Below are 13,510 nucleotides of genomic sequence, written 5' to 3'. Positions count from 1 at the left end.
CGCTTTCAGCACAGGCTGAATGTGGTCCCTTCTAGAGAGACCCATTAACAGCCTGGCCGCAGCATTCTGCACCAGTTGCAGCCTCCGGATTTGCGACAAAGGCAGCCCCATGTAGAGAGCGTTGCAGTGGTCTAGCCTCGAGGTGACCGTCACATGGATCACTGTGGCCAACGGTCCAGGTAGGGGGCCAACTGCTGAGCCCGCCGACGATGGAAAAAGGCGGACTTGACAGTGGCTGCCACCTGGGTCTCCATCGTTAAGGCAGAGTCCAGGTGTACTCCCAAACTCCGAACCCCAGACGCAGGCACCAGAGGCACCCCATCGAAGGTCGGGAGAGGGAGCCCCACTCCTGTCCCGGTCCGACTCAGGCCCAGGACTTCCGTCTTCGCCGGGTTTAGTTTCAATCAACTCAGTCGGAGCCAACCAGCCACAGCTTCAAGTGCCCGATGTAGGTCATTGGGACTCGAGTCCGACCGGCCGCCCAGCATCAGATAGAGCTGGGTGTCATCAGCATATTGGTGACATCCCAGCCCATAACTCCGGATAATCTGGGCAAGGGGGCGCATATAAATGTTAAATAGCATCGGGGACAGCACTGCCCCCTGTGGTACCCCACACTCAATGGGATACCTGCGGGAGCACTGATCCCCGAAAGCCACCCTTTGTCCCCGACCTTGCAGGAAGGAGGCAAACCATTGAAAGGCAAGCCCCCGAATCCCCACGTCAGCAAGGTGATGGGTCAGCAACTGCTGGTCGACAGTGTGAAACACTGCCGACAGATCTAACAACACCAGTGCCGCCAAACCGCCTTGATCCAGATGTCTCCGGAGATCGTCAGTCACGGCGACCAAGGTCGTCTCGGTCCCATGGCCCGGGCGGAAGCTGGACTGGAAGGGATCTAAGACTGAAGCATCCTCCAGAAAGCCCTGTAACTGTAACGCCACCGCCCTCTCTATCAATTTGCCCAAATAGGGCAAGTTAGACACCGGCTGGTAGTTGGTCAATTCGGCCGGGTCCAAATATGTTTTTTTTAGGAGAGGGTGGACCATCGCGTCCTTGAGCACTGTCGGGAAACGCCCCTCTGAGAGGGACATGTTGACAATATCTCGCACAGCGCCTCGCAACCCCCCAGGACTCGCTTTAATGAGCCAGGAGGGGCACGGATCAAGGTCACATGTGGTTGGGCGTACAGAAACGAGCAGTCCGTCCACTTCATCCAGACTGAGTAGATTGAAACATTTTAAACCAGGCCCCGAAGACGTGCAAGGGGCCTCAAGTTCACTCACTGTCTCAATTGTGGCGGAGAGGTCATGGCGAAGCCCCAAGACCTTATCTGCGAAAAAGCTCGCAAAAGCCTCGCAACCAAGTTCCAATTCCTTAACTTTTTGCTCGTGCTGAGGCAAGGTTGTCAAATTCCGAATTACTCTAAATAATTGGGCCGGGCGCAAGCTCGCAGATGCAATCTCAGCCGCATAGAAATCTTTCTTAGCGGCCTTGACTGCCATCTCATAGGCTTTCATAAGCGTCCTATAAGATGTTCTCGAGGCCTCGTCATGAGCGCGGCGCCACCGTCTCTCTAATCATCTAAGTTCTCATTTCAGCGCCCGCAGCCCCTGGGTATACCAGGGGGCGTGCCTACCGCGAGTACAGAGAGGACGCCTGGGAGTGATCTCGTCGATGGCTGCGGAGAGTCGGATATTCCAGTCCTCCACCAGCTCATCCAACGAGCCGCCAGGGGGCCTTGGATCCCACAGAGCTCTTTAGAACCGCTCCAGTTCCATCAGGCTCCGCGGGAGAGCAAAAATACGCTCGCCGCCCAAACAGTGTTGAGGTGGAATGCTCAGACGGGCCTTCAAGGCCAGGTGGTCCGACCATGGCACTGCCTCGGCAGTGATCCGGTCCACCTCCACTCCCACCGCAAAGATCAAGTTGAGCATGTGACCAGCCCGATGCGTAGGGGCCGATACGAACTGCGAGAGTCCCAGCGCCTCCATGGACGACACCAGGTCCATAGCCCGGCTGGAGGCCGCGTCCTCAGCATGGACGTTGAAATCACCCAAGACAATCAGTCGAGGGTGATCCAACGCCCAGCCTGATACGGCCTCCAGCAGGGACGGCAGACTATTGGCCGGTGCATTAGGCGGCCGGTACACCAGCCAAATCGTCAAACTCTCCTCGGCCCCCAGCAGCACGCCGACACATTCTATGCCCACGATCTCTATGGCTGGGAGTGCCCTAAAGGAGTAAGCCTCCCGAACGAGAATAGCCACCCCTCCCCCCGCCCCCGATTCCATGATTGGTGAAGGACCGAGTAACCCGGGGAGGCCAGCTGTGTGAGAGCCAGAGTCTCACCTTCCCTCACCCAGGTCTCGGTCACGCATGCCAGGTCCGCCTGATGTTCCATCACATACTCCCGTAGGGTTGTGACTTTGTTGTTAATGGACCTGGCATTACACAACACCAATGACGGAGGGGGGTCCATCCTGGCCCCACTGCCAGCCACCCTTCGGATGGGCCGTAGGCTGGAAGGGCACCGAGCTCTCTTGTTTCTCAGTGGCCTTCCATTAGCACTCTGCCTAGGCCCACCGCTAAACTTCCCCCTCCCCAAGGGCACCGGAATCTGCTGTTCAAACATGCTGTTGTATTATTCAATGGCCGTCTCCAAGGGTTCAGACCACCAAATGTACTACACAGCTGAAAAGTCTGTCACCACAATTACAATTACAATTCAATTTAAGGCTGCACAAAACAACATTTCATTAATATTCAATTCAAGGCTGCACATAACAACATTACATTAATAACAAATCAGCTGATCCTCACACATCAATCACCCACACCAGCAGTAAAAACCATACTAGTAGCCAACCAACAAACTTCCACACAACACCCAACAGCCAGACTAATCACCATCACTACTCATACATCCACTTCATCTCCACATTGGTGACCCTCTCACACCTCCCTCCTTTATTGATCATCAAAGGGCTGTACTGAATTAAAGGATTATGGAATGATTTTTTCCTAAATATCTGAATTTGGGTTAGCTATGTTGGTATTCCATCGTTGTTATGCTGTTTTTACACTCGCTTTGCAAAAATACTTTAAATATTCTGTTAGATCTCTCATTTTTTAAACCCATTACAGACTATTACTTCATAACCTGTTCCCAGAATTGTGACTGTGCTGGGATTATGTTCTTTTGTTTTAGTTTCCCTTGGTATAATAAAGTAGCGAGAGGAACTATGACCCCTAAAATGATTCCTCCTAACTTCTATGTGATAATAAATGCATCCTGTGTCTGCTCTCCCTACACAGAATAAATATTTGCATTCCCTTTTTTCTTGGGGGGGGCTGGGGGTGTTTGGATTGCATTTATCAACATGTCCTGATTAAACAGATCAATGATCATTGTGACTTAACTTTATATTCATATGCACACACAGAGATATGCACAGACAGTTGAACTCTCCCTTCAACTGGGCAGCTTCCCCAGGACTCAGCAGAGCCAAGCACGGCAGCAACTACAGGACAACTTGCTATCACTGGACTTGTATGACTCACCCAAGCCTACTGCTTGTTGCTGTTAAAGAACAGCCACCCCACAAAGGTCAGTGTGATGCAGGTTAGAATTTCAGACTAGGATCTAGACAACCCACCTTTGAATCCTCACTCTGCTGTGGAAGCTCACTGTGTGACCTTGGGCCAGTTACCCATTCTCAGCATAACTTACCTCACAGGATAGTTTCAGAGGGTTTTTGTTCCCAGCAAGTGAGAAGCAGTTTTGGAAACTTCCAGTAGATTGGTATATGATTCCTTCCCCTCCTTCATTTGCTATTTGGGGATGGTGGGAAAGAATAAGAGTTGGATTTATACCCCACCCTTTACTCAGAGTCCCAGAGTGTGATGATACTATCGATCAACGAGCCACTTCTCAGTCCAGAGGATGACTTTATTAAAAGATGTTTCACTTACAAGATTTCTGTTTAGAATGGTGTACAGGGGTACAAGCAGGTAACGTGAAAGAGATTCAAACAGGGTTTACACCAATGGGACGTTTTCCCGCTCGGGGTAAATAGCGCCAAAGTGCTGAGAATCATAACGGCCTAGTTTGCTCAAAATATATATTTTCCCAGGCTCCTAACCAAAGCAGTTCCCAAAACATTCTTCCTTATCTGACCACCTGCCCTTGACATGTTATGCATTTCGCTAACAAGCTGCTCGCCTTTGAGCATGCGCTGGGGTTGCTGGGTAACATCTATCAACATATGAAGTAATACAGATAATAATGCAGGGTTAAGAGGCACAGACAGGTGAAGCATATATACAACAGATCAATCATGGCAGCTTGCTGACACAGAGTGGCTTATAATCTCCTTCCCTCCCCACAACAGACACCCTGTGAGGTAGTTGAGGCTGAGAGGGCTCTGAGAGAACTGCTCTTAAGAGAACAGCTCTGAGAGAACTGTGACTGACCTAAGGTTGCCCAGCTGGCTGTATGTGGAGAAGTGGTGAATCAAACTCAGTTCTCCAGATTAGAATACACCATTCTCAACCACTACACCAAACTAGCGCAACACCAAAGCATCGCTCTGTTCTTTCTGTGCCAAATTGCTCAATCTTTAATTTTTAGGGAACTGAAATTAATAAATCCCTCTGCAAACCCCTAGTAAATATATAAATCCCTGTGGCTTAAGGTTATACTGTAGGGGACCAATTAACTGACTGTGCTGTCTTCTGTACTTATGTGATGAAGGCTGGCAACCAGCCTGTTACCCCAAATGATATTTGTTTTCCAGTGAGGTCTGTCTCCTGTTTCATTTTTTTGGGGGGGGGTTGTTGGGGGAATTAACAAAGAGACAGAACTTGCGAGAGGTGGGTAATCTAGTGAGATCCTCCTGCCAGAGTTTATGGGGATCTTTCCCTTTTGGAGAACTCTAAAAATAACCGAGCGCAGAAAAATAGATTCTTTTGAACTATGCTGCTGGAGAAGACTCTTGAGAGTCCCTTGGACTACAAGAAGATCATATCAGTCAATCCTAAAATAAATCAACCCTGACTGTTCCCTGGAAGGCCAGATAATGAAACTGAAGCTCAAATACTTTGGCCACCAAATGAGAAGGGAGCACTCACTGGAGAAGACCCTGATGCTGGGAAAGATTGAAGGTCAAAGAAGACGGGGACGGCAAAGGATGAGATGGATAGACTGTGTCATAGATGCAACGAACATGAAATTGGGCAAACTTCAGAGGACGGCTGAAGACAGGAGGGCCTGGCATGATCTGGTCCATGGGGTCGTGAAGAGTCGGACTCGACTGTGCGACTGAACAACAACAACTTGAAGACAAAGTCCAAATTGAAAACAGAAATGGATTTTCAAAAAATACTTTGTCTTCATGTCATACTAATGCAAAGCCCCCCTCAAGATCTTTTCCTTCTTTAAAAGCTGGTGAAAAACTTTCAAACATCAAGTTCTGAGGGTTGTGCTTGATCAGTCTCTGTGGGAACTAGTCTGCAGTTGAAAACTTCACAATGGCTTGTGGGTAGGGGTGGGCTGAGGGGCTATTCCAAAGGTTGTCAATTGTTTTGGTGTACCTCATGTTTTCTTCTTGTATTAATTATTCTTTTCTTTCTTTTCTTTCTTTCATAGCATTTCTATGCTGTTTGTATGTCCACAGTATTCCTATGTTGTTTGTGCACAATTTGTATGCAGTTGATGTAAAGATAATATTGAAAACAGCTTGCATTTTTATGAGGAAAATTTGGTAAGAGGAAAGGGGAAAATAGTACAAAAATAGGGTCATTTCTCACAATTGAGAAGAAAAAAACTAAAAGGGGGTATACAGATTGAAGCAACAAACTTGAAAACTACATACGTGCAAATAGCTTAACTAAGGCCTCGGCCACACGGGCAGGAAAATGCAGGTGGGAGGCATGGCTGTTTGCCCCGGAGCAAACTAATGTGCGACTGCGCAATCAGGTGTTGGGTTGAGGTCCCGTCAAGCTCCCATGGTTAGGGGGGAGGTGCCGATCACAGACGCGGCAAAGAAGCAGAGCAGCACGGCAAACGGGGTTGTGTGTTTTTTTAAACTGAAATGTGCACATGCTCTGTTGGGTGCTTGTGTGCATCCGTGGAGACTTGGGGAAAAAACACCTTTTTGCGAGGGGACATGGGTGGGCACCGGAACTACCAGCGGAAATGCGATCAGACACCCGCCCTTGCCCTGCGATCAGACACCCGCCCTTGCCCCGCGGTTTTTACCCCGCATCTTCGGTGGGAAGCCTCAGGTGTGCCACGGGAGCTCTATGCTTCCCAGATGTGGCGGTGAGATCGCACCCCGAAAATCCGCCTATCTTTCGTCTCTCTAGCATGCCTAATGCTCTGTGTGACTGGGGCCTAAGAAATGTATGATGGCAACTGATACAAAAAGAAACTTAGAGTGCGGTCACACGTGCCAGATAATGCGAGGAGGAAGTGAGGCTATTTGCTCCGTAGTTTGACCCGCTGCTACATGATCAGATGCAGCAGCGAGTGAATTGGGTTTTTTCTTCGCCGTGTGTTTCCAGTGCGCTTCAATGAAGGATCACTGACACAATGGGAGCGCATTGGAGCGATCACACGGGGCAGTTTATCTGTGGCCCATCGCAAATCCATTTCATACTGCACTCTCTTTGGTATTTTTTAACTCCGCTTCTTCGGCGGAGCGAAACAGGTTGCCGATGAGTGCGGGACACTTGCCAGATGTTCCTGTGTGATTGCACCCTTAAAATCCGCCCAGCATTCATGCCTATCACATGGCTAATTCTGCATGGGATCGGGACCTTAGAGTGGCAAGTATCCTGCCAATCTATTCAGCAAAGTTTGAACTCTTTCTTCAACTTAAGGAAGTTTCTTCCAGCTGGTGGTTCTTATACCACTGGAAAGGCCCCTTGTTAAAGGAAGCTTCCTCAGGCTGAAGGAAAGCTTCAAACATTATGATAGGATAAAGCTGCTAAGTTTTTCCAGTTCTCTTATTGATACTGGGCATTCCTATCCATGTCATGAGAACTCACCCAAGGATCGAAACTTTGGTTCTTAGGGGCAGCCATGCTTGTTGAATGTATTGGACTTTAGAAAGAGAAGGAAAATAAGCTTTCATTAGATGAGATGCAAGAGAGAAATGCTCATATTTGAGATGATGTGTCCTGTACCAAGTGTTCAACGACTAAATGGAATTATGTCCATCTCTGCTGAAGTATATGTTGGATGGTGTCTGGATATCTTGATTAAAATACAGAGTGAGCCACTGACACTGAATACGAGGACTTAGGAAAGTTGTCCAATCCCAGCTGGACCAGTTCAGTGAAGTTCCTGTAAATGCAGAACAGCAAGTGGGAGTGCCAGTGTGCTAAACAATAAAAAAGAGGCCTGGGTGGTAGCTTCACATTCCTACCACAGAAAAATTTTAATCTGATTTCCCTACAGACCAGTAAATCTATCTCTCCTATTTCAATGCTTAGCCAAAAGGGGGGAAAGGCATTGTAATAAAATAAAATAAAATAAATGCAACAATGCATAATCATAACCAGCCACTGGGCAAGACTGAGTGAAAAAAAGCTGCCTGGATCCAAGTGCCCAGGAAAAAGGGAAAGACAAAGAAGTCAGTAGGATGAGTTCTACCACTCAGCTCTGCTAAGTGTAGAACCCTCCTTAGTCATGAGCCGCCCTCTATGGAAAATGTTCTGTGTTCAGAAAAAGCCTTCTTGCACAGGAAGAATACCCCAAACCTAGTTAGGTGGAGAGGTAGGTGTGGCAGGCTACCCAGGAAAGGCCCTTGGGTCCAGCAGTGACTGGGCTCATGATCTCAAGAACTGATGGACTCCAGGTGGGATGTTCCTCTGCCCCAATACAGGAGGATACAGCCTAGGAATGCTGTGTGCAGAGTACATTCTGTTTCAGCCAGTTGAGAATTTCATGCCACTACAGAGAACTAATAACTAGCCATAGTCTTCCACAGGGCATCTTTCACCTCCTGGTTCCTGAGAGTATATATGACAGGATTCAGCATGGGAGTGACTATGGTATAGAAGAGGGAAACAACCTTGTCAGTCCCTGAATTTCCACTGGATTGTGGACACGTATACACTACCATGCCAGAACCATAGAACAAAGTAACCACGAGAAGGTGTGAGGAACATGTAGAGACAGCCTTTTTCCTGTTCTCAGATGAGCTCATCTTCACCACAGCAGCTATGATGTGAGAATAAGAAATGAGGATTAGCATGAAGGGGGCAATGACAACGATCACAGCAAACGTGAACATAGCAATTTCATTCTGGGAAGTGTCCGCACAAACCAGCCTCAGGACAGGGGGGATATCACAGAAGAAGTGATCAATTTCATTAGGACCACAAAATGGGGAGATAAAAGCCCAGGTGGTTTGGACAAAAGAAGCTGGAATGCCACTCAACCAAGACCCAACAACCAGCAGGGTACAGGAATGTTTGTCCATGATGGTCATGTACCTCAGAGGGTGAAACACGGCCACGTATCGATCATATGCCATAGCACCTAGGATGTAACACTCTGCACTGCCCAGAATCAGGAAAAAATACATCTGGACTGCACAACCAATGAAAGAGATCTTGTTGTTCCCAGTGACATAACTAATCAGTAATCGAGGTAGGGTGATTGAGCTATAGCAAATCTCCACAAAAGAGAGATTCCGAAGGAAGAAATACATGGGTGTCTGTAGGGCTGGGCTGATTAATGTGAGGAAGATAATGAGGCCATTTCCCAACAGGGTCAGGGTGTAGATAGTCAAGAAGAGAAGGAAAAATAGCAGTTGTCCCAATGGCTTTGCCGAAAATCCCAGGAAAATAAATACTGATACATGAGTTACATTCTGATCTGTTTCCTTGTTCCAGGGGTTGGTATGTTCCATCTGCAAGGCAAGCCATACACAGAGTCAAAGAACCAGAGATATAAAACACCAAAACAGAGCAGAAGAGGCAAAAAAAGTAGACAATTACCAGGAAACAAGGCCAGAGCAAGGCCTAAAGTATGGATTTGGGATTATAATTCAGGGATTTAATTAATCAAGCTCAGCTCTAGCTGAAAGTGGGGATGGCAGAAAAATGGCCACAATCAGGCCCGTAGCTACATTGGATCATTTTGGGGCCTGCCCCCCAACTTTCCACCAGGGCCCTCCAACTTACTACACTGAACAGGCAGGCAGGCAGGCAACCAGGTGGGGCCTGGACGAGATGCGCTCACTGGCTGGTAAGTGGCCCTCCTCCCTCCCCTCACCTCACCCCATAATGCTCCACTCCACCCCCAGCCGGGCTGCTCCCATCAGCTGCCTTGCCATCTCTGGACCCAGCCAGTCCCTCCCATGTTGAGCCCATGCGCCAACTGTCAGGACGGGATGGTGAGTGGGCACGGTGGGGGCTGCAGACCCTCTTTCTGGAGTGGGGAGCAGGGCCGCAGATGGTGGAGTGTCCATACACTGACCAGGCAGGTGTGCTCTTTCATCCCAGAGCTCCAGGATGACAACTCATACTTCGGGCCCGGGTCTGAGAAGCGGGGGCAAGGGAAGGGGGGAGCTGGGCACAAGGGAGCTTCAAAACCCACCCCCCGCAGTGCACCAGGACTCAGTTGGGGCTGGAAGTCAACTCTTTGGAAGGCCCTGATTCAAACCCTTTTTAATTTAAGTTCAGTGTCCCTTGAATTATTTAAAGGCCCCCCGATTTAATAAATCCTGGCTATGGGTCTTGCCACAGTTGTAAAGAAAATGAAATCTCTTAATACACCAGAGCCAGTCAGCTGGTATCCTATAAAGACTTCTGGATAAAACCTGCCTCTTGGGATGAGCAACTTGTTGCATGCCTGCTTTAAAAGACACACTGTGTATTCCTATTCCTTTGTATGATCTCTCCCTTCATGGAGCTGTTTTTTTTGATCAAGATGTCAATGAAACTTTTCTAGTGGGACTGTGTCCACATCCAGGCCTTCTGCCAAGAAGTTGCAGTGGTTATAAGCAAAGTTGTCACTCAAGAAATATCCAGAACACTGCAAATGATGCTTTTGGACTTATGGTAGGAACCAAACTCATAACGCTCCCAACAAGAACTAATTTCCATCTTATTGGCCTAAGCATGTCTTACAATTGCATCAAACTGGAAAGAACACAAACCTCCCTCTATAGCCCTCTGGTATGAGAAAGTCTGGGACCAATTTATTATGTGTAAACTTTCTAACTTGATAAATCATATTTTTTGTTGTTGTTTAGTTGCACAGTCGAGTCCGACTCTTCCTGACCCTGTGGACCACCTCACACCAGGCCCTCCTGTCTTCCCTTGTGCTCCAGAGTTTGCTTCATTTCATGTTCATTGCCTCGATAATACTGTCTAACTATCTCATCCTTTGCCATCCCCTTCTTCCTTTACCTTCAGTCTTTCCCAGCATCAGGGTCTTCTCCAGTGAGTGCTCCTTTCTCATTTGGTGGCCAAAGTATCTGAGCTTCAACTTCAGTATCTAGCCTTCCAGGGAACAGTCAGGGTTGACTTCTTTTAGGATTGACTGATTTGATCTCCTTGCAGTCCAAGGAACTCTCAAGAGTCTTCTCCAGCACCATAATTCGAAGGCACCTATCATATGGAAACAGCTAGATCATACAAAAATTTTGAGTTAACATGGTTCCCAGTTCTTCAACATAAAATGGATTATGATATTTTGCTTTACAGGAAGTGGATATTGTTTTAACAAGGAAATATAAGAAAACTGTTGTGGTTCCCTGATGTTGATGATATCAGTTGAAAATTTTCTTCCCCTTTAATTGCTTTATATTTATTTCTTATTTTTAAACATTTTTGTTAACACTTTATTAATAAATATTTTTTTAAAAAATTAATGTAGGGAAATTGCTGTGGTTCCCTGATGATGATATCAGTTGAAATTTTTATTTCCCTTTTATTACTTTATATTTATTTCTTAGTTTTTAATATCTGTGTTAACATGTTATTAATATTTTTTTTAAAAAAAGATGGCAATGCAACTGTGTTCCGATAAAACAAGAAGTGGTTAAAGTTGCCAACACCCAGGTGGGGCACAGAGATCTTCCAGAATTAGAACCCAGAACATAAACATTAGTTTCCCAGCAGAAAATGGCTGCTTTGGAGGGGCGATGGTATGGCATTAAACCCCACTGAGATCCCTCCCCAAACCCTGGCATCCCTAGGCTCCATCCCCAAATTTCCAGGAATTTTCCAACCTGTAGATGGCAGCCTACATGTCCCTATTCAGCAAAAGAGGAACACTATACATGTCATAAGAACATAAGAAGAGCCCTGCTGGATCATTCCATCTATTCCAGCTTCTTGTCTCACGCAGTAGTTCCTCTGGAGGTACATTAATAGGGCATAGAGGCCGAGGCCATTGCCTGATGCTGCCTCCTGGCACTGGGATTCAGAGGTTCCTTTTAGACACTATTGCTAGTAGCCACTGATAGACCTATCCTTCATTAATCTGTCTTTCACTACATCTTCTGGCAGCGAATTCCATATTTTAATCACTTGCTGTGTAAAGAAATATTTCCATTTGTCTGTCCTGAATCTACTGTTTATCAGCTTCCTTATTTCTTAAGTCCTTGTATCTTTGGTATTGTCTGCAAATGATTGTTATCCTCTTGAAAAAATAACTGATTTACATGGATTTGTATTTGCAGCCCACTATGATTTCCATGCTTGGGGAAGGTAGCCATTGGATTTATCCTGTCATTTTACTGAGCTAAGTAGTTAATGTTCCTTCAGTGGAAAGAGCCTTATGCTCAACTGATGGAAGTGGTAGGATACAACCCAGTGGGTGAAATCCAGAGATGCATGGGAGAAACATAAAAATATTTTTTAAAATTTCCATGGGCACAAGCGGTACTGCCATAACTGCAACAACACAGAATGGTTTAGTATACTTTTTAAAAAATGAAATAACAGTGGGCATATGAAGCAAAAGAATGTACAACAGATGGTTTACATGATGGTATTTAATTTGGTTTTGAGACAGTTTCATAAGAAAATATCTTGCATACATTCAAATCAATGCTCCCTCTAAACTGTGGAGACTTGTGAGCAAAAATTCTACTTTGTGAGCTACTGGCATTAACGTTATAAGTAAGCAATTTGGCCACTGCATAAATTAGTTTGCTCTGGAGCCATCCTTACGGAGCTAAGATGAAAATGTGTGAGCCGGAGGCTAAAAAACTGTGAGCTAGCTCACACTAACTCAGCTTAGAGGGAGCACTGATTCAAACAATCATGGGGGTCTAATCACTTTCATTCAACACAGGCAGTTTTAGTGCTTCAACAAGCAGAACTACAAGTTCTTCCACGAGTTCCAACCCAGTAATTTTTTGAAGAACAGTCTGCTGAGAGAAGGCATTACCCTCTTCCAGTTTATCTAATGTGTGATAGGATCAAAGCCCATTTCTGCAGACCTTTAGAAAGAGGGGCAAATCTGGTATTTTTTCAAGAGCTTTCAATGATTTTTTAGTTCTTTTTCTTGTGTTATGGACTATTAAGTCAACACACGAAGACTTGAACCACCAGCTGGTGGTGGAAAGTGCCATCAAGTCACAGCTGACCTATGGCAATCCAGTAGAGTTTTCAAGGCAAGAGATGTTCAGAGGTAGTTTGCCATTGCCTGCCTCCACGTTGCTACCCTGTTATTCCTTGGAAGTCTCCCATCTAGATACTAGCCAGTGCTGACTGTGTTTAGCTTCTGAGATCTGAGGAGATTGTCTAGCCTGGGATATCCAGGTCAGGGCTCTGAGATACACTCTGTTTCAATTAATATAGTATTTTTTAAAAAAAATGCCTCTAAATATCTACTGCAGTTATTGGGATGCCTTTGCTGGCTGGCTGTATTTTGGGCAAGTCTACCCTGGCTTCAAAGTCTATCCCACATTTCTACAATGCCTTGCTTTTCCTCGGCTACACATTATCCTTTGCCAAGAGGTGCTAAGCTTCATTACCCTTTCTCCATTCCTAACAGCAGTCCCATTTCCATTTCATTTATTAGCTTCATTGACCCGAGGTCTTAAGCCAAACATGCAAACCACAAATATAAAATGCATTACATAAAATTACAAGAAATTTAGACAGAACGCCTTTACAATAAAAGCTAGTAAACATGCTCTCAATCAGTAACATCAGACCACATTTTATAAACTTCAATGAATTCTATAAAATCCCATGATATTATGGAAATTAGTTTTAAAATTTTAAAATTGTATACAAAAGGTACTCATAACATTTCAAAGCCGCTTTAAAAATAGCACTATTGAAAGATATTTTGCCACCAAGCGAGTCGTTTCAGGGTCCTCATCAGCTAATAGTATGGTTATCACCCAGGGTTCCATAGGGAGGTGATATCTTTGTAAAATAGGAGTAATCCAGCAGGATCTGGGGTCAATCCATTGGTGGCAAAATAACATAAGATGATCTAAGGTCTCTATTGCACCTGATCCACAATTAC

General features: G+C 45.9%; 1 protein-coding gene across 1 annotated transcript; it reads right to left on the bottom strand.

Moving 5' to 3' along the window:
• Positions 1-7,970: 7,970 nt before the first annotated feature.
• On the bottom strand, positions 7,971-8,924 carry LOC107119248 (olfactory receptor 10A7-like). The gene has a single exon (XM_015421711.1). It carries the CDS (start codon positions 8,922-8,924, stop codon positions 7,971-7,973), a length of 954 nt encoding a protein of 317 aa, XP_015277197.1.
• Between the last annotated feature and the right edge of the window lie 4,586 nt (positions 8,925-13,510).

Source organism: Gekko japonicus, unplaced genomic scaffold, assembly GCF_001447785.1.
Source record: "Gekko japonicus isolate JY-2015 unplaced genomic scaffold, Gekko_japonicus_V1.1 scaffold3209, whole genome shotgun sequence".
Classification (NCBI taxonomy): Eukaryota; Metazoa; Chordata; class Lepidosauria; order Squamata; family Gekkonidae; genus Gekko; species Gekko japonicus.
The sequence above is the reverse complement of the archived record's forward strand: the minus strand, read 5'-3'. Positions and strand labels throughout refer to the sequence as shown.